The sequence below is a fragment of the Rhyacophila brunnea genome, unplaced genomic scaffold (genome assembly GCF_057557595.1).
Source record: "Rhyacophila brunnea isolate RB1 unplaced genomic scaffold, BYU_Rbru_1.0 scaffold_14, whole genome shotgun sequence".
Lineage (NCBI taxonomy): Eukaryota > Metazoa > Arthropoda > Insecta > Trichoptera > Rhyacophilidae > Rhyacophila > Rhyacophila brunnea.
This window is the reverse complement of record NW_028232796.1, coordinates 17,943,267-17,965,247: the sequence shown is the minus strand read 5'-3', so window position 1 is coordinate 17,965,247 and position 21,981 is coordinate 17,943,267. Positions and strand designations below refer to the sequence as shown.

At 33.6% G+C, this 21,981-nt stretch overlaps 1 protein-coding gene across 4 annotated transcripts in view; it reads left to right on the top strand.

Moving 5' to 3' along the window:
* The window catches only part of LOC147075677 (uncharacterized), a 367,777-nt gene extending 347,484 nt beyond the window's left edge, over window positions 1-20,293 (top strand). For 2 of the 4 annotated variants that reach the window (XM_085941997.1, XM_085941999.1), the window contains 3 exons: window positions 12,815-13,024; window positions 17,220-17,526; window positions 19,105-20,288. In XM_085941997.1, the coding sequence (XP_085798123.1) occupies window positions 12,815-13,024; window positions 17,220-17,526; window positions 19,105-19,815 (1,228 nt within the window). In that variant the 3' untranslated portion in view covers window positions 19,816-20,288. Of the gene's footprint in view, window positions 1-12,814; window positions 13,025-17,204; window positions 17,527-19,104 lie in introns of all 4 variants that reach the window. The other 2 variants (XM_085941998.1, XM_085941996.1) reach the window with 2 other exon arrangements.
* Window positions 20,294-21,981: the final 1,688 nt, after the last annotated feature.

The following is a 21,981-nucleotide window of genomic DNA, read 5'->3' as shown; positions in this document are numbered from 1 at the left end:
CACACTTGATAATGTTGTCTTTGTATGCGTGTCGTGGGAAAAAAACCTAATAAATCAATAATCATATTTAACTAGTACAACATGCATTTTCTTTATGTAATAAATATTTAAGCGGTCACCTTAGCAGAATAAAATAACAATGCTGTAAAGACATGAACGACGACAAGTAATGGTCATCATCATTTATGGCACTACAACCTTTGGTGGGTCTTGGCCTCCTTAAAAAGCTTCCTGCATCCTGGACGATCCGGCGCCGACGGGCCCTCTTGTCCTCGCGGGTTGGGTACATAGCCCGCCTTGCTAGCATATCTTACGGTATTCTATGCCAACACTTTAGTTATGATAACTCTTTTATTCTTTATAAATTACTTCGTCAATTAGTAAGTCAATGCTAGCGCAACTAAATACTTCAGTGAAACGGCAAAGCAATCGGAGAGCGAAAGTCGAGCTGTGAACACGTCAATTTGTTTTGTGATGGCGACGGGGGAATTAATTCTTAAATCGTGTAAAGATGACTAAAAAACGTTACCCATTTACTTGAAAAAGAAAAAATTTCAATGAATATATTATTATTATTAGTAATAGGACAATAAACATAACATTAAATGGACGCATGTTGACTTTTTATGACAAATTATGTTTTTTTTTCTGCACGCGTCGTTTGCACAATCTTCGCGTCGCGTAGTCACAATCGTTTTAGACCGTGCCCCCGCTGAAGTATAGCATAAGGCCCGTTTCAGACGGGACGCCGGTGTTGCGCTCGATATAATATAATATGCCTTTGTATTCGAATAAAGGGGCCTTTGTATTGTGTTTATGAACGCCCCAGAGCTAATGAGTCGACGCACAATTTCGCGTTATAAATTCTGGCTGCGGTAATAAAAACGAGTGTACCGGCTGCATGAGAATGTAGTGGCCGACGGAAAAGTGTACCGGACACACATTGACTCATTAGCAATGGGGCGTTAATAAATATAATAAAAAGGGCCCTTTATTCGAATACAAAGGCCTCCTATATTGTATCGAGCGCGATACCGGTGTCCCGTCTGAAATGGGCCTTAAGCCGTAACTAACCGGTGACTTCAATTCTTGCTCAAATCCATCATCATATATCTTTAACCTACAGAAGCTAATCTATTTTGATTTGTTTAAAAGAACAATATACAATATTACCAGCACAGTAATACTGGTTTCATGTCATTTTAGGGAAAGTTCTCTGCACTTCCAAATCCATTTTCTTTCTGATTCGCTTGACCAGTAGTTGATGTGATACACTTTTTACTCGCTCTCTTAAGATTTGATATCTCTCAAGTTGTTTATTTCCCACTGGTTTTCACTCCAGTTGCCTGCGTAATTTGTCATATTTTTATCGTTAGCGCGTTTTTATTTCACCTGATTGTGTTTGAAATTTTTGTTGGTCGGTGCCCTTATACGCGAGTGGTCCGTGTTTGAGTGCTCTGTGAGTTGTTTATGTATTCAGTTTATTGTTTTTAGCCGGTGAATGTGGACGCACGAAAAATTCTACCAAATTAATAAAAGTGTTTTTTTTTAAAGTGTAAGTGTGTTATAATTATTGACGTCTACTGTCATTTTATTATAAGGAAGTGAAGTTATTCAGAGTACAGTGATAATATTCACAATTCTTTTGGAAGCGTAAGTTTTACAATGCTTTTAATATAATATAATGAATAAATAATTATTGACACTGTCAATTTATTTAGCGATTTATTTTGTTCAATCCAATGAATATTATGTGAATAAATTCCTTTGTCGTTACTTTTATCGGTTTGACTGAAAAAAACAGTATTGTATTTAACATAAATGTAACCAAAGACCACAGTTAATTAATATCTAAGATCTCGTGATTTAATATTGTCACTACTTCAATAAATACAATATCAATCATCAATATTTCCTTCTTTTCTTAACACTACACAATATGTCATAAGGCCCAATGACAGTAGTGTAGTGTAAAAGTAGAAGTGAAATTATCACATAAGGAAAACCATATAAATATATTATATTGTGACCTCACCGGCTTACCCGCTAGACCACAAGGGCCGCCTAATGTATATCGCTCACTATAATCTGGTTGTTAGCATTTCGTTTTTTGGTTTCTGACGGTCTGGGTTTAGGTTTAGATTATGTCGGTTGGGAGACATTCATGCATATTTTTTATATGAATTCAAGCCATAAGTGTTCATAACCTCAGAAATTTTCTATCTTATCTATATTCACCGTATTATATAGACGTGCGAATGGTTTATAACCAATTATTCTTGTAAACAACACGTATGTTAAGACACTCCCACGACGTGTATAATTAATTCATCATCATCATCATCATCAGCCTGAATCTATCCACTGCTGGATGAAGGCCTCTTCAAGCTGCTTCCACTTCTCTCGGTCCTGTGCGTTGCGTTGCCACGTATTTCCGCAGAACTTTATCATTTCATCTATCCAGCGGCCTCTAGGTCTACCTTGCGGACGTTTTGTACCTCTTGGATACCACTGGATGAATAAATTTGTCCAACGATCGTCTCTTCTTCGAGCTATGTGTCCAGCCCATCTCCATTTGAGGCTTTTAATGAACTCTATCACATCGCAAACCCTTGTCTGCTTCCTTATCCACTCATTCCTCTTTTTGTCCTTTCGCGTTATGTACAATAAAACCTAATTTTGTAGGTAGGTACTTATATTATTAATAATATTAATACTATCGACTGAAGGTACTTGATGGAATTTTAATTTAAATTCTAATGGATTCAAGCTCTGTACTATTCCATTTAAGTCGTTTTTTGCGACCCGAGTTTCGACTTTCGGCATCTCCAGGCGCCGTGAACACTCACCAAAGTTAAACACACACTGGGTTTTCATTAAATGGAATAGTACAGAGCTTGAATCCATTAGAATTTAGGTACTTATATCTAAAAACTATGGTTTTGGACTTTTTTTTTTTTTTAAATAAAAGCCATCAATAGGCAGTTTAACAGACTCACTCATCCCACTAACTAGTAATAATATTAGAGTGTCGTGAAAAAATATTTATAAGTGCCACGAAACAAAAAGTTGGAACATCACAGAGTTAACAATTTGTATTTTTAAATCGACGACAATGCAGTGTCGTTGCTAGGTGGGCAACATATCTTCACCCTGTTCCTGATTTACCGCAAGGAAAAATTATTAGTGTACTATTTTGGACTCTGACATCTTATCGAACATATAATATGTTAACTTTCCTATCCGGAAATACACTGCGCGATATAATATACAAATATTGTATAATATATTTGGGTTCAATATTCATGCTCGATTTGTTTAAAACTTATAAATCTGACTTACAAAAAGTAAGAACTGGGGTGACGATATATTTTTGTTGACCAGTAACAATATCCGGTACGTTGTACTAAGTAGAAGAAAACCAAGTTGTGCCCATTCTGGTATATATGAAAATATTAAGATACGTGCGCATTTGTTGCTGAGATGAAAATTTGCATAAAAAAAACATTTAGCGAATGCGTTTTCTTGCATTTCATATAAAACATGTACTGCATGAAGTGCATGTTTAATAAATGCAATCATAATATGCAGCATATGTCTGATTTCTTCCTTTGTCGGCACAACTCAGGCCTGTTATTGCCTACGGTAGTATATTACATTGTTCTTCGATTTCCATGTTATGAATGGTAGACTGACAATATGCTTAAAGCAACGTCCCAAATGGAATTCCGCGAGAATTGTAGGTTTTTGTAAGATATTATTTTGACAAAGGCATTGGAGAAGACTCACGAAAAATATTACAAACGCTTAAGGGCGGACGTGCTCAGCGTAGGTCAAAATGGAGCTTTTATTGCATTTTCAAAGCATGATCATGGACATTCCTTAAACGTTGTAGATAATCTATTTATATAATTTTGAAGCCTTATTATCCTTTATATTTATTTTAAACATTTGATGACTGCGTTAAGTATTTTTATTACATAAAATAGTATTCTTTTAAACCGTGTGAAAAATGTGTTAATCTTGCCCATTTTTTGAATAATAAAATGCCTAATTCTTGTCAAATCTGAGATCACAGAGATTATCAATATAATTTTTTATCGTAAATATTTCACTATAATAATGTCGACATAAATTATACTAATGGTTTTATAAATGCGTTTAAAAATTAATAAATGTAAAAAATCTTAACACCACTGCACATGCATGTACTGAAATATGACTATATTCTAAAACATTAGAGCGAGAGGCTTAAAAGAATACTATTTTATCTAATAAAAATACTTTATGCAGTCATCAAATGTTTAAAATGAATATAAAGGATAATAAGGCTTCAAAAATTATGTAAATAGATTATCTACAACGTTTAAGGAATGTCCAGGATCATGCTTTGAAAATAGCATAAAAGCTCCATTTTGACGTATGCTGAGCATGTCTCCCTTTAAATAAGTATCGAAGTGACATAATGAATAACAGTGAATTTTGAAAATTAAGTATAACGAGCAGATAAAAACTGCTAAACGATTAATAATTAGTAGGAATTTTTAGATAAGAAACACTAATGATATTTGCGCCAAAATACAATGAGACATTAATTTTTAGTGTAATCATAAAAACGATCGTTCTTCTCATAATTTGGTCATTTCTGGACGAAATTGCCGTTTCAGTATTTTCGCTTTATTCTCTTAAAATGTTCCACGATCTAGGAGCACTGCATTAATATTTGATGAAAAAATTAGGATTTATAACAGCGTGGAGATGGTGGAATCATCTAAATGTAGGGGCGCGTAATTATTCGATGCGTGCTAATCATGGCCCCCGCAAAGGGGGGGCTGACAGGGCTCTAGCCTGGGGGCCCGGGCTCAGGAGGGGCCCAACGTGGCAGATCAACTAGTTAAATGAGATAAACACACCGTAAATTTATAAGCTCTAATAGTAAAAAGTCGCCTGCGGCGCTACAAGACCAGTAGAATTTTATTTTATAATTATTTTTAGTGTCTCCTGACTAATGAAAACGACTATTTATCCAACATGGCGGAGGGTCAGATGTTACTTGGCTATCACAAAAGAGGGTCGCGCTCAGTGCTTTATAATTATGATTCTAAGTGCCGACAATTCAAGATGATTTATTTAAAAATACGAAAAATCGCTAAAAATACTAGAAATACCCTTTATTTTACACGGAACCCCGGAGTTCCACGGAATATCATTTAGGAAACACTACTATAGAACATTACGCTGCCCTTAACCTTAGCGATAGGTTGGTGGGCCCGCTTCAGGATGTGGGGACCATGGTGCTAATAATAAAACCTTGTATTCCCTCGATATATATTATATTTCACTAAAGAAAATATTTATTAACAATCTTCTCAAAAACATTTCGTTGAACAGTGATTCTGAATAATAATATGTATTAGATTATAAGTTGTCCTCCGTTTACAAAAGTTTTCGATTTGTATTTTTGCATGTTTAATGAAACCTACTTCTGCGCCCCAATCCGTACTGCGCCCGCTGCGACTACCCCACTCGCCCACCCTTTGCTACGCCACTGTATCTACATGTCATTAATAATATATGTATTAAGTTTCGCCGTAGTGTCCAATCGATTTGAATCTTTCATCTTTTAACTGAACACTGGGCTTTCAACATGTGCATTAACACATGGATGTATTACAAAATCATCATAATGTGTACCTACGAGTGTCATAAGTTACTGTTATGTAAAATTCTTTATTATTCATAAAAATGGGAGTCACTGTGCGAGACGGTACCAGTGGACACAGTGGACTGTACGAGCCATTTTTTATTCATGATGATGAGTTTACTCAACCCTTGCAAAACGAAATAAACAAGTGCATTTTTGTAATAATCGATAGTTCGGAATTTGCATTGAAACATTCACTTCGCAATTTTGTACGATTGTACTAACTGTTACGATAGATATACCTACAAAAATATTATTTGTATATTGCCTTTCCAAAAAAATCATAAGCGTGGTGGAACCTGACTTATTTTGTAATTTTTTTAATGGATTTAAAGTGTAATTTACAATATGGGTTTTAACAACGTTTTAAGTATATAACTTCAACAGAGTTAGCTTTTAATGATCTGCGCATCTATTCTGTACACAAGAGTGCTTTCGGCCGCTATCTAGGGTAGGAAAGTATCTAAGTATTAGCACTTATTGTAATTACAATAAGTTAGTTGTGATTTTTATAATAAGTGCTATATTTTAACAGCATCTATTTTGGCTGTGATCAATTGTAGAGTGAGATAGACAGTTTTGACAGTTCAGAATGCTAACTTATTATAATTGTTACAATAAGTGTTAATATTTCGATACTTCCATATCCTAATTAGCTTCCGTAAAGGCCGAAAGCAGTCTTGTGTATAGAATAGATGCGGTGCAGGGTTTTAAGTTCCTATAGAGACCACTGTCTTTTAAAAATATATCTCTGTACATAACAATATAATATTATTATATCAAACTTTCGCAAAGAGTCGCACAGCGAGGCATGGAGAGGTGTATGTTGGGCATCACGCGAAAGGACCGTAAGAGAAACAAATGGGTTAGGAAGCAGACATGAGTACGCGATGTAATAGACGTTGCCAAACAGCTGAAATGGAGATGGGCGGGGCACATTGCTCGCCGAAAGGACGGCCGCTGGACAAAAGCCCCTGGATTGACGAACTGGTAATGTTCGGCGGAAATACGTGCCAGCGAACGACACAGGATCGAGAGAATTGGAAGAAGCTTGGGGAGGCCTTCATCCAGCAGTGGATTGACCCCGGCTGATGATGATGATATCAAACTTTACTTTGGAAATCACAATAATTTATTGTATTCTTTTATTTGTAACGTGCGTTTATCACATGCACCTGACATATTATTATGTTACTTTTTCAATAGATTAATTTATTTTTTACATTGCATTTACACTATGCGCAGTTTTGACCACACGCTGCATTTTCTATAGATATTGTACAAATATGGGACGTACACATACGCTGCGTGGTGTGCGACAGTCGGATGTAACACCGCTCTTTCGGCGCCTCGTTACTTCCACCGCTGACTTTCGCGTTTCTCCGGTACATCCCCATACCCAGACACTCCGAGCTTTGATTCTAGCTATGGATACCTAACCTGTAGCTACATATAGTCACCGATGGGATCCGAACTTGCACCCATAAGTGATTATCGTGTAGACGTTACCTTGGGTATCACGTGAGATTCGCTACATAAATATCTAGGGTGTAAGCTATAATTGAAAACTTTACAGGTTTCTGCACCGCAGCGCACCGATAGACCTCAAAAATATTGTATGCTTGATTTGTTTATGTAACAAACTTTAATGCGTGTTACGATCATGGCCCCCACATCCTGAAGCGGGCCGCCTTTCTATAGCTAAATATAAAGTAGCGTTTTCTGCTATTTGAATTACGGAGTTGTCGAGCATATCGAGTATCGATATACAATTAAAAATTGTATCGTATAACCACATAATTATAAATAATAATATTATTGAAGAAAAATACCACCGCAGGCGACTTTTTTTTTACTATTAGAGAGAATTTGTGTTGTGCGTTTATATCACTTATCCGGTCGACTCGCCACGCCGGGCCCTCAAGCTAGAGCCCTATCAGCCCCCCCTTTGTGGGGGCCATGGTTAAGATACAGACATAACTATTGCAAATAACACATTCTTTAACACGTGCTTAAGTTTATACAATATGTATCCACACTCGAGATCTGAAGCCTGTTATACCACAACCGATAGAGTAAGCCCCCTGCTCTTGGTGATGCACATTTTGGTACACTGAATATGACATTCTAAACAATCTCCAAAAAACGTCACCTACGTAATGCTCTCGTGGTTTTGCTTAGCAAACTTGATGTAATCGGAAAAATCTAATAGTCATTACTCATTATTAAACGTAATTCGCTTATATATTATTCGTGAAAATAATACATCGTTCATAAAAAATATACATTTCCGCTTCTAGATCAATCGTACCTGGATGTACCTAGTACCTAGATTATTTTTTTTAACAATCAGTTACTTTCGATCTTCGTAAGTATAGTTAACAACAGAATAAATTACATGTATAACTGTTAAAATAATAATAGTATCATTTATAATATATTCACCACAAGAAAATAGGTTATCGTAAATGACGTAAATTAAATGATTAAATGAAGATTAAATGAAAATGTTCCGGAAATAATTATTATTGCCAGGTGAATGGATTGAAAGTTAGAATTTGTACTCACTTATATTAAATCAAATACATTTACCAATGTAATGGCATATTCTTATTGCCAAATCATACGATTTTAGCCGATGATAACGTTATGGTAATATAACTACTCGAATCTCTTAAAATTTCTAGATGTATTATTTTATTTAAATTTCGACTTTTTGCTGATATTTTATTCGGATTGAAATAGGGTCTCACATCAAAAACAAAACTTACGCTAAAGACGTTGATTGATGAAACATATTCTCTATTTAAACAAAGCCTACATATTATTTTATGAAAATAAAGCTGAAAAAAGAACTCGTGCACTATGTTATTGTCGGGGTCACCATTTGTAGTTGTCTATTCATTTAAGAAGCTGTTGATTATTTATTATGTTATTGATTGATATACATAACAGTTTTTATAATGTTTATTTATTGTATTACATTCTGAAGACGTATATATTTAGATGATATCAATTTCGTTATATATGTTAATATAGTCTGTTTTATGTCATATTAGGAAAAACGCAATATGCGTGGAACGACTATTTAATTGAGAGGTTAATTTTGAACTGCTTGATTGGAAGGTTTTATATCGACTAATTAATATGATATTCGAGTGATGAGTAGGTACTTAATTTTTGTACTCCGACCTAGCGGAAAAATACGAAACTTGCAATTTGAGATATTTTTTGATCATTTACATTTTAAAGTGTATCTATTAATTAATAAATACGTATGTAAAACCATTAAAAAGAAAAATATTTGTTATTAAAAGTCAAAGATAAACTTAAAGTTTAAAAACTTTGCAAAAATGTGAATTCGTTAAAGGATCCGATAAGTATTAATTTATGGTCATGTTTATTATTAAAATTTATTTTTTCAGTTTTTGAAGTTTTTTCAAAATTTTTGATAAATTCATAGTTTTAAGCAATGACCTTCATTGGTTTTAAGGTTTTTACATTTATTTTAAAAAACATCGATTTATAAAAAACACTGTAACATGAAACCCATTTTATTATAAATCAAATATATATTAGGTACATCCTACAACCTACAGTATTCATTTGAACTAAATTCAAACCTTTGAGACATTTACGTACTATTCAAATCAAATATAGTTAAGTTGAACACAAACACAAAGAAAATGTGCCAAACAATGTGGATAGATTTTCACTACAGAGGATCCCTAGACTACCGGAAATGGACTACATAATTCAATTCTACACAGAGTAAGGTGTGACTTGCAGATATCTTTGAGTACGTTGAAGAAAATGCGCCCTGGCATTTAGGAAGATGAAACAGTTCGATAAAATTACAAAAATCTTTAACAGAATTGAAATGAGAGACTGTATAATGAATTTGAATTTATATAGGTAAAATAATAATAATATTATAAAACAGAAAAATATTATTAAGCAATGTGTGTAGAGTTGTAGACTGTGTAGGCTTCGAGAGCCCTGCTTACAGCCAGCACGATCGCCATTGTGAAAGAAGCGGAACTCCGAGGAGTTGCTGAGTTAAGCCAAGTGTGATTCCTCCTTCGCAGCAGTCAAGATCGTTGACTTGTGGAAAAATATCATAATATAAGTTAGTACGGCGCGTGTCCGGTAGGTCAAATATAACAGAGAGTAGTTTATGTTTACAAAACAATATGCGTAAATTCAGTGTCGTCCCATCGGTAGATAGTCCATGCACTATTAAGCAGAAATATATTCTAAACTAAAGGGCGGCAAATTAGCGGAAGAATGTCAATGTCAAAATTCGCGTCAAAATATTTAAAAAAAAACCATGGACATTTTAAATGTTCATAAAAAAAATTATACAATTTTTTTTATAGACTGGTTATTTTTCATTCATAGATGTATCTTGGTCTGGACTAGGCGTTATAGACATTTTAGATCAAGACTGTATGGGGTCACTGCATAAGTGTGCATTGTTATAGTTTTAACTGAGGTACATACTTCAAATTACACCAATCGTAAGGCAATCTGCTTTGTGATCAATTGAGATACTTGGATGACATTATATTGTATTAAATCAAGGAAAAATTGTTCGCAAGTTCAAGAATACGTTATAACTAAAATATTCAGCGAGAGCCGGGCGTCGGTGAATAATTATTAAGGTAATCAATATTCCTTGATTTAATACGTAATAACCGATAGTCAATAATAACGCAATTTGATAGGCATTTCATGTATGACCTATTAGTTTAAATTTTCGTAATTGGATAGGAGGTTCGTAGCATAATTGGTTAATGTACAGTTGGCGCGATACGGGTTCAAACCCGTCAAGCATCGTATTTTTTTTCAAATATATTTTTTTCTAGTGGGTATATTATATCTGAGGTGTTTTCAAGTTATGGATGTTTATTCAAAAAAATCTAACATTCTTAAACCTTATCAGTATTTACCCCCAATTAGTGTAATTTTACGTACCTCAGTCATAACGTAGTTATAAGAAACAATTCGCATGAGTTATAGTTTTAGTTTATGTATTATAATCGTTTACCTCCGTTCAACAGGCAGTTAGATTATCCTGGAGTTATTTTAGTTGAGAATAGATTGTTATGGCTTATTTATTGTAGCCAATAAGTTCATTAAAAATCGAGCCACTCAGAGTTCTAAATTCAAATAAATAATTACAAGATAAAAAGAACTTTTTATACACAACGTTTTTAAATTTTCTGTTAAATCATATAAACTTGACTTGACTAGCTTAAACGATCAAAAAAAATTGTACTTATTTACTTATTGTACTTAATAATACTGAAATGTCATTTTATTTAATATTGATTTCCATAGTAACGCACGTATATATTTAATAATTTAGTTGCTAGGGCCCAGACTCCTAGCAACCAATAATAGTGGATTGGATTACGGATTTCTTCCGAAATATCTTTTCATACAAAACAGAATTAACTGAAAATAAATTCAATTCTACTTAAAGATGGCTAAAAGTATTAAAAAAATGCATTGGCATCGTGTTCTGATGTATTCTAAAAGTTTCAAATGTCTAGCTAGTCGGAAAGTTAGTTAAAAATCGATCGCAAGATTTGTACCGGACAAAGAACCACCGGACAAATAAGAATACGAGCTAAGAAAAACGTTGTAATGTTTTAAAATACACGAAATTCAAAAAAAAAAAAAAATTATCATTGGTGTTTATAGAACACAATCTTATGAAAGTGCACTATTAAATTTAGCGTAACACTTATATTTATACATTCTCTGGAAGAGGCACGAGAACAAAATGATTGAATTATTTTTTTAAAAAAAGCAAGCGAATTACTAAATGTAGATACAGAATAATTGTGTCAGAGAGGGTCGCCGAACTGTTTTAACCTTGATTGGTATAAATGTAATAAATATGTATGAAAATGATAATCTTTACTTCGTTTGTGGCAATATTGTCGGAAAATTATTTACGCAGAAGTTTGCTTTAAAAATTATCGTTCTGCACCATGGCATCAAATAACGATTGTATGATTACTACTCGCAGATACTTACTGTTTAAATTTTATTCCGTGAATCAAACAACGATACGAGAAGAAAAAAATAAAAACATTACTTCGCATTTTGCGTGTGAAATAAAAAAATATGCTGATGTATAATCATTTTTCTGTCTAATTTTACACAAAGATATTGGTTCGGTGTTGTCACAATAGCCAAGCTCGTTTCAATATAAATAAAAAGAATATCAAATTAAACACATTTTTGTTTTCTATTTTTTTTAAATTAAATTAATACATTATTCAGTTAGCTTTAATTATTTTATTTAATGAATAAGTGACGTGATTTAAGAATGTAGCATTTCGTTATTGAATATACATAAATTGGAAAACTTTATAAAACCTTTTGAGAAATATTTGAATAAAATGTTCGGCAAAGGAAATCCTTATCAGCGGCCCCTGATCCTTCACGTGGTCCAGTATGTCAATTATAACAAGCCCCCCACAAGGGGGTGCTGACAGGGCTCTAGCCTGTGGGCCTGGGGGGGGGGGCAGCGTGGCGGATCAACCAGCCAAGTGAGATAAACACACATCACAAAATTGCACTTATAGTATAAAAATGCTATTTCACTTCAAGCATAGGTACTAAAAATATGTGGTTATGCGATGCAATTTTTGATTATTGTTTGTCGATATTCGAAAACTCCATAATTCAAGTTGGTGTATTTAAAAATACAAAAAATCGCTAAAAAATACCCTTGGGGCGAATCCTCTACCTACCAGAGGAACCTAGCGGAAAAATATAAAGCTTGCCATTTAAGACATTTTTTTTTTTGATAATCTACAATTTTATTTAAACTCATCATATTATTACATATTATTTTATGGTCATATTTATTATTAAAATTTAGTTTATTAGGTTTTCTATATTTTACCTAAAAGATTTTTGACTAAGTAATTCAAAGTTTTAATATTTTTATATTGATTTTAAAACACATCTATTTTTATAAAAAAAAAAAAATGTGGAAATCCTTTTTATATGACTGAAAAATCTGTCGAATTTGTCATATGTAGGTATTTATGTCATTATCATTAATTCGTATTTTTTTCTTGATTCCAGCGGTCACAAGTGGACGTACCGCGGCGGCATGGGCGTCGGCGGTGGAGTTGGCGTCGCGACGGCCCCCAACGGAGGAGGAAGCCTACAGCAGCTGGCGCCGTCTCCCTGCGACTCGGGGGTTTCGGAGCTGGAGGCCGCTTTGCGAGATCGCGACTCTGAGCTTGCGCACCTGCGCTCCACCATGGAGCATAATGAGCAAGTCATATTTAGGTAAAATATTAAACACTACCATTTATATAATGTAATATAACTAGATTTACTTATTTAATACAACCTTCTTCTATGATGATGGAATCGAGATTACTAAGCCAAAAGGATGGAATTGATAATTTGTAAGTAACATGGAGAGAAATTGAAGATCTTGGCATAAAATGTCCACTTTTTTCCATTTTCGTTTTATTGCATTTCTATATTCCCTGTGTATGATTACATACAACTGTGCAAAGATATATTTTTTTAAAAAATCATAAGACCCTCAAATCTGCTCTCAAAAATATGCCACTTTTCTAAAAACAGCAATAGTCCAGGCATTTTTGTGTGAAAACAGCAAAGGTCCAGTAGTTCTACACTTTTATCACCAGGCGGCGTTAGTAATGTTAGTATACATTCCATACAATTTAGTGTCTGAGCTGTCAAATTATCCTTGATTCGTTTAATTATTGCTTTTTATAACGTTTTCTTATGATTGTTTTTATATTTTATCATGGATATTACTAGCATAGACATCTGAAACGTCTTGAAAGAGAAAAATGAACAAAACCATGCAACGTTTTTACCAAATAACGGTGACTTTCATTATTGTTCAGTTGGATGCAATAAGGAAAATTCTGGGCCCTTCATTATAAAATCTAAAGAGACCGGAGAAAAAGATTTTTTTAATATGAAATATAGGTTAAAACTTTGGCATTTCAGGCTAGTAATAATGTACAAAATAGACCAGGCTAGTAAGGGAGAAGTGCTTTGCGAACATTTCAGTTTCTCTCTAGGCTGTGGGATAGATTCAATGTAGTGAATAAAAATCAAATGCAAGTCACGATTGCATTTAAAACAACATAATGGTGGATTAGTTCCATTGAAAGGAGCTAAATAAAAAAATATTTTAAAATTAGCTAAATATTTACAAAACCCAATAAATGTATCGTTTAATTTGCAGTGAAGGTGTCAGACGAGGCTAATCGGTTTTCATTTTTCGTGTTAACTATCAATCCATGGTGGAAATCCATTGTTTTAATGATTTAATTTAATAAAACACATTTTTTTAGTACTTTTTCCACTTTTCATAAAGAAATCTGGATAGGTTTCGCCCGCCTTAGAGAGACATTTTCAACTGTTGAAAACAGTTGGCAGAAAAACAGAGGCGGACAAAGCCGGTCCAGATTTATTTATTAAAAGTGGAATAAGTAGGTACTAAAAAATGTGTTTTATTAAATTAAATCAATAATAATAATATGAAGCTAATCAGTATTAACCCGCACATGATTAAAACATTTTTTCAAATATTTAATTCTTGATTTTTTAGAAACATTGAAGTCGTTTGTTAATAGATAAATAATATGTCCAAACCTTATTAAAAGTTGTATTATGATTTAAAAATAACAGAAATATATATTCTTTATTTTATTTAATAAAATTATAGTTTTAGTCGTACTATTTACATTTCGATCTTTTCAATTTTGCAATAAAAACAACAAATGTCCAAAAATTGTGTAAAAACAGCAAATGTCACACTCATTCTTTTTTAAATATCTATTTAACCAAAATAAATTTAATATTTTTTTTACATTCATATAGTGCATATACAATTTCTCTATAATTTCTAATTGTCAAATTAATAAAAAAAAATTTCACAACCAAGATATTATGTTTTTACCCTCTCCTGAAAAAAAAGTGTTTTGTGACATTTGCTGTTTTTATGCCAAGATCTTCAATTTCAAAGCAGTTAACTATCATACCAAAAATAGTGTTATAGTTTCCTGATAAAATAACTATTGATGACATGCTTTTGAGAGTCTGAATATGACTGTCTAGTTAGATCATGGTCCCCACAAAAGTGGGGCTGACAGGGCTCTAGCCTGGGGGCCCGAGCTCTGGGGTGGACCGACGTGGCGGGTCGACCTGATAAGTGAGATAAACACACATCACAAATTTGCCCTAATGGGGAAAAGCTATTTTTTTTCTAGAGTGTGTGATACAATTTTTGCTTACTATGTGTCGATTTTCGATAACTCCATAGTTCAAATTGATCTATTCAACAATACAAAAAAAAACACTTAAAATATACGGAATACCCTTAATTTTACCTGAAACAACATTTAGAAAACGATTCTGTAAAGAGTCCCACTGCTTTTAACCCTAGCGATGGGTAGGGGGGGCCGCCAAATATCCTGGCCTGAGGGTCCACTTCAAGATGTGGTGGCCATAAGTTAGATATGTGCTTTAAAAAGTCCAACCCTTTTGGCTTAGTAATCTCGATATTTATACTATAAAAAGGTTACTAACATGGTGTCCTTGCATATTCTAGATTCATTTGTAGAACAATCCATACATAATGTGCTCTAAAAAATTATTCGACACTACCGCATTGGCATAAAACGCTTTGCATAATATTTTTTTGCCATTTTCAATGTTAAAAATATCACATGAGCCTCCACAAGGTGGAGGTTGTATTAACAGATTTTTGTTTTTACGAGAGATAGATGTTAGCCACTTTCTCAACTTATTAGGATCGTATTGTTGTTTTTATTTAATAAAACGCAATTTTTTTTTTTTTATAGTACTTATTCCACTTTTAATTAATATATTAGGACCGGTTTCGTCCGCTTCAGTGGGACATTTTCGAAAATGTCCCACTGAAGCGGACGAAACCGGTCCTAATATATTAATTAAAAGTGGAATAAGTACTATAAAAAAAATTGCGTTTTATTAAATAAAAACAACAATACAATGCAGTTCCACCATGAATTGACAGTTAACAAAATAAAGGATATTAGGATCGTGATTTGAGTTACCCCATCTCCACTCGTTATATATATACAGTCCCATATTCTGGGTCCAAACAAACATTGAAAAACAACATGAATTTGTCAGACTCGGGATTTCAGCTCGGCCACTGTGTTACTAGCGTAAAAAGGTATTTGTATAAGAAACCATCATCATTGTTTCACACGCTGGCGTAGGATAACTCAAAAAATGTGTTGATATATTTTTTTAAATAGATCAATGAACTGTTATTATTTCAAACAAAACTTTTTAATTCAACATTCAACAATTTTGGTGTTTTTGAAAAAAACTGATTTAAATTAACAATCAATTAAATAAGTCCTAACTAATTGATTGTTAACACAAAATAGGTAGGTATTTTTTCGTTTATTCATAATGTCCTTCAGCATATTTCTGTTTCTTTTTTAATAACAAAAATAAATTCATTCTTAATTATGTCTGAGTCATTGTAATGTAGATTTAGACTTACTGATCCATTAATAAATTTAAAAGCTTAGGATTAAAGATAATATACAAGGTCATAAAAAATATGTAAAAAAATCCGATTTTTACTGCCTTTTGATAAAATTTTATATGTTACAATAATTTATTATTCCGATAAGGCTAGTGACATCTGGTGATAGAATTTAAAGACATACAACCATTTTACATTTATTTACCGAAAAATTATGTGTCTAAAAATATTTTTTTAAAGTCAAAGATAAGCTTTCAGTATTCAACTTTCAACATTGTTACTTATTTTACTTAATTATTATTTACATTTATGGTTACGGTATTGTAACAATATGAAAGCTCCAGACAATATAAATAAAAATGACTTCAAATTAAATATATTTTATATTTTCTCATTACTTTTGAATATATATTTACCGATTAATAAAGTTTTCTAGCTATTTTTCGATAACAACTTTACATAGAGACATCACCTTAAAACTGCATTATTCAAAAATCTTCCCTGTATATCGAGAGAACTATGTCATTTCAATAATATAAATGATCAAAAAAAAATACATAAAGATCCTTCAATGAACACACATCTTTTAATTATATATTATCTTTGAATTCAAAAAATTTATATATATATATTTTTATGTTTATCGATATCTACTTATTGATTTAATAAAATGTAAACGATCAGTAAATTTTATAAAATTTCATGTTTTATATTCTGATGCTAGATGTCTCTAGTTGCTTTTCAGTAGCATTGTAATTTGCCTTTATAACCTGTCTCTGCCATGGAGAAGATTTAAAAATCTATTATAGTACCTATTATTTTAATTATCCCACTGATTATATTGATTCTTTAATGTATATTTTTTTGTTTATTGTATGATCACATGATATCAAAAAATAAAAAATGTTTATATTTCTCCTGTTTCCATTCAAACAGTGAACAATCTTCCAGAGTGTACCAAGAGAAGGAACGCGTGTGGGAGCGCGAACTGCGCCGCATGAAGGCCGTACATGAGACCAGATTGCGCGCCGGCGCTCAGAAAGCCCTCAAACTGGAGCAGATGCTCATGATGCAGACCTACCAGCTGCAGCAGGATAAGAAGAGACTGTGCCAAGACGCCGAACGAGCTTCCAGGGAGGCGTCTGATGCCCGCCAGGAGTGCGATCACCTCAGAGCCAGGCTGGAGGAAACAGAATGGAGCTTGTGTCAGAAGACAGGAGAGATCGCGCTTCTCAAGACACAGCTGAAAGATGCACAGGTTGGTATTATATATTTTCTATTAATACTAATATTGTGTTATGTCTACACCCGATTGAAGAAATAAATCATTTAAGGCCCTATATTTCAAGAAACATGGCTGCCCTCGTGTGAAAATCCAAAAAGTCTTCCCTAGCACAGTTGTTTCAATGATAGTATGATGACAGTAAAATTAGTCAGCTCGGAGAATATTTTTACAGATGGTAACATCAACATTATGACAAACACATTATACCTATCGTGGACTCCTTTGTGCTAATCACATCTTACACAATATATGAGGAGCTGACCTTGGGCAATTAAAAGCATGTATGACTTATTAAAATAATTGAGGGAGTGGGTGGGTGTGTGTACCTATAGCTTTAAAGAAACACAAACAGCATATCAGTGTCTCTATTATATTCACCACTATTACTACTAATTGTTGGTAAAATTAAATAATTTGATACTGTAAAGAAGAAGTCAAAAATTCATTCATAGAACGTCCAAATTTAGAGTGACAATTCTGAATCAATCAATAGATGGGTACTTGAACAATTCCAGTAATTTTACACCATAGCCCACTGACAGTGACGTTCCTAGGCAAACTGCCACTCTTAATTAGACTTAAAAGCCATCCCCATTCATTTTTACATTCAAATTTGTACCACCAAGATACTTGCCTATTTTATTATTAATTTTAGGCTATCTTAAACAGACAAATACCTACACAACGCATCTGATGTCACATCGGTGAACACATCAAAACCTACTCTGATGGTTTTAGGTTTGTGGAGTTTGTGGCATTTAAAGATTTGGAGGCAGGCTGGTAAAAATTTTGCTTGTGTGATAAACCACCATTACAATACAACAATAGTTATGTTGTCATGATTTTTTATGCTTCAATTATTTTGTAAACATAAGCCTACTACCCACGTATGTTCTTGCTCGACGGTTTTGCTCGATCGAGCATGTTGACTTGGAAGCATGCTCGTCATTGCGTCCACACAGTCGAGCAACTCAACACAAGACGCTGTGAGGCCACCGTCGCAAAGCCACGACTTCGCCCACGAGTTAGAGCGAGGCCACACTAGCTTTGCCGGTGCGTCCTCACTCCCTAACTCAAATTACATTGCGCAAGAATTACGGACCTTCAATCTTTTTCGGATAGTGCAATTTGTCCGATGTCGAACAAAAAACCATCGAGCTAGATGGTACACATGTTGAGACATGTTGGAATCAGCGTAAAACCATCAAGCAGGAACGTGCGTGTGTACTTACTATAAGATGTCGATACTTTCTAATGAAATAATCACATAGTGTACTCTCAATAGTTGTACTATTTGTATTCGTTCCTACATTCGCCGCCCTCTATAATATGCCACCCCTTTGCAATGCATTTTTCCTAGATAATTATAATGTGATGTGGTACTTACACAAAAAAATATTTCAACCACCCTAAATATTATTCCAACTATTTTTACTTATTATTTTTTTATTCTAGCTTCCTAGAAAGTACCTAAACTCAAACCTGATGAAACTGTCAAGTATGGTGTTGAAAAATATAACCATGCTAATTCGTTTTTATTTTTATTTACAGAGTGAGCAAACTTCCAAAGGGCATGAAATTCTTCAACTGAAGAGTGAATTGAGGCAGATCAAAGACAACTTGGACAGGCGAGAGAAAGAAAATTCTACTCTACGCGCCGACACCGACGATAGAGAAAAACTATTAAAACACCTGCAGGGGGAAGTACAGAAGTTGAACATGAAACTAAAAGAATCAGATATGGAAGTGTTAAAAGTGAAAGAACAAAGCAGCCGAGAAATGGAAAGACTAAAAACAGAACTAAAAGAGTTGAGAGAAGAACTATCAGATGTGTCTTTGAGTAATTACGAAGGAATAGAAGCGGGAAGATCTCTGAGGGGCATATACGATGTTTGCAAAACAGCCAACGAATATCATTGGACGTCGAATGATAGCAGTTTGGAAGATGCGGAAGTCCAAAGATTGAATGGAGAACTGCCCGATCCACCTTGCATGGATCCGTCACATAACACCGTCGAAATCGAGAGGTTGAGAAACGAAATCGATAACAAAAAACGAGAGTTCGATAAGGAGAGAAGGAAATGGTCAGAGGAGAAAGAAAAAGTGCTACGGTATCAAAAGCAATTACAATTAAACTATGTTCAAATGTTCAGGAGATCTCGGGCTCTCGAGGCGGAAGTGGAAGGGCTGACCTTGGAATTGGAGCTCGGCAGTAAGCATAAGAAGAATGTAGAGAAATTAGGTAAAACAATTCAACTCTGAATTATTACGAAGAAACGAAAGAAGGCTGTTTGACTATTGTATTTCCCCTGTAGAGACGCTACTTTACACCGCGGGTTAACATGATCAGTGAAACGTATTATAACTATTACCAAGGAGACATTCATTTGTCACTTCCGAGTAACACATATTGTGTCATAAATATATAATCCATTGTATTTCACTGGAACGCTATAACATTTGATTGTCACTGCGATCAACTGATTTTGTGGAGTTTCTATATTATTGTTTTGTTGATTTTTAGAAATATTTATTTTATAGTCTAGTTCCATTTAAGTTTGTATTGTGACTTGACGATGTACAAGAGAGAGTTTTCGAATGAGGAGACGATGCAAAATGATGCACTGAATAATTTGATTACATTTTGTTTAGAAATATGTTTATATGCATTTTTTACCCATTGAAAATGTGTAAAGGCTTATTTTTTATTTTTATCAATAAATGAAATTTTAAGTAATATCCTACTTCACTTTATTTATATGCCTATCTTCCCCCCCCCCCCTTGTATTTATTAATGGACCATTTATCACTTTAAATAAAAATAAATAAATCATGTTGGTAAATTGTCGCTGTAGGATTGGTTTGTCGAATAGACCAAATGTAAAATGTTCAGGAGATGAAAAAGAAATTACATTATCCTATATTTAAATACATGGAGGTATTTAAATTGTTGTTTTTAAAGCATATGAATGCTGTTTTCATTACAAAGCAATTTAAAGAAAAGGGTGGTTCTGGTCCATTTAGATAGAAAAAATCATTCTGCCATTAAAAGGTCGATTTCGACAAAAACGGATATTCGACAAACCAATCCTAAAGCGACGAAATAATGATGAAAACTACCTACCTACCTATTGGATGAAGGTATCTGGGGACCTAGGATCAATCCCCAGTGAGATCGCAATACTTATAATATGTGATTTTTCTAAAGCATGGATGTTTCTATAATTGCTTCACCGCTACTATTACACTACTGTCATTTGGCCATATGGCATATTGAAGTCCTAAACAGGAAGAAAGTAAATAAATATAATACCCATATACACAAAAAATGTCAAAGAAAACCTTATTCTATATGTATATAGATGGATCCTAAACATATGAAGTGAATCAAAAAAGGACCTTTGATCTACTGATTAGGTTACCTATATCAAGTGACTTCACATTGTGGGTTCATTTGAAGACAACTCCAATCCACAAGATGTATGAAAAGACAATCCGCCACGATGAGTAGATAGCAGCCAATTGTACAACACTTCAGCATTAGTATTGAGTTGAAAAGTTTTGTAAAATCATAACTTATTAATTAGTTAGTATAAGTAATTAATAGGATAAACATACAAAAGGTGACAACCATTGCCTGAGTTAGGAAGTCGAAAATACCAACATAAATATATAATATCTGTACAATTCGCCAACTTAACCATGCTTCATTTGTTAGGTAAATGTGTTCAAATGTAATAATACTCATCATAGTGTATGAGGCTTGCATATAATATTTAAATGATTATTCATTTGCCCTCGCAGTACCTACAGACATATCAGAATTTGAATTTAACTTTCTAGCCTCGCAGATTGAATAGTTCACCTCGACCGCCTGGCACAATTGTTAAATGGACACCCTGCAAATTGGCAAATAAATGTTAAAGTAGAAGTAGGTATGAAGTTCTCATCAAATGAATCAGCAATGCGATGTTTGTGTAGCTAACTTTCAAACCAAGCATCAGTATGATCAAATTAGTAGCTGAATCGTGTAAGTGCTTTTTAAAGTTTACGAATGCTCGAGACGATTACAGGTGAGTTGTCGAATTTGTTAGACTGCTCATGTTATGAGAGCATGACCAATTTACCAGAATGTCATTTTTTCACTATTTCTGACTATAATGGACACTCTTGATCAATAAGGTTTGAAATTATTCACTAACAAGCGACAATCGTAGGGATTCTACATAAAACCTCAATTACTGCAAACTGTTCCATACCATACCAATCCTGGGAATAGGCCGACCAATGAATGGCCATGATGGTTTTATGAAATGTCAAAATGATGAATGCTTAAACTAAAATAAGTACATAATGAAAAGCTTTCTTGTATTGATTTTTTTATTTTGTGAAAACATTGTGCGATAAAATCTCTCATACAATCAAACA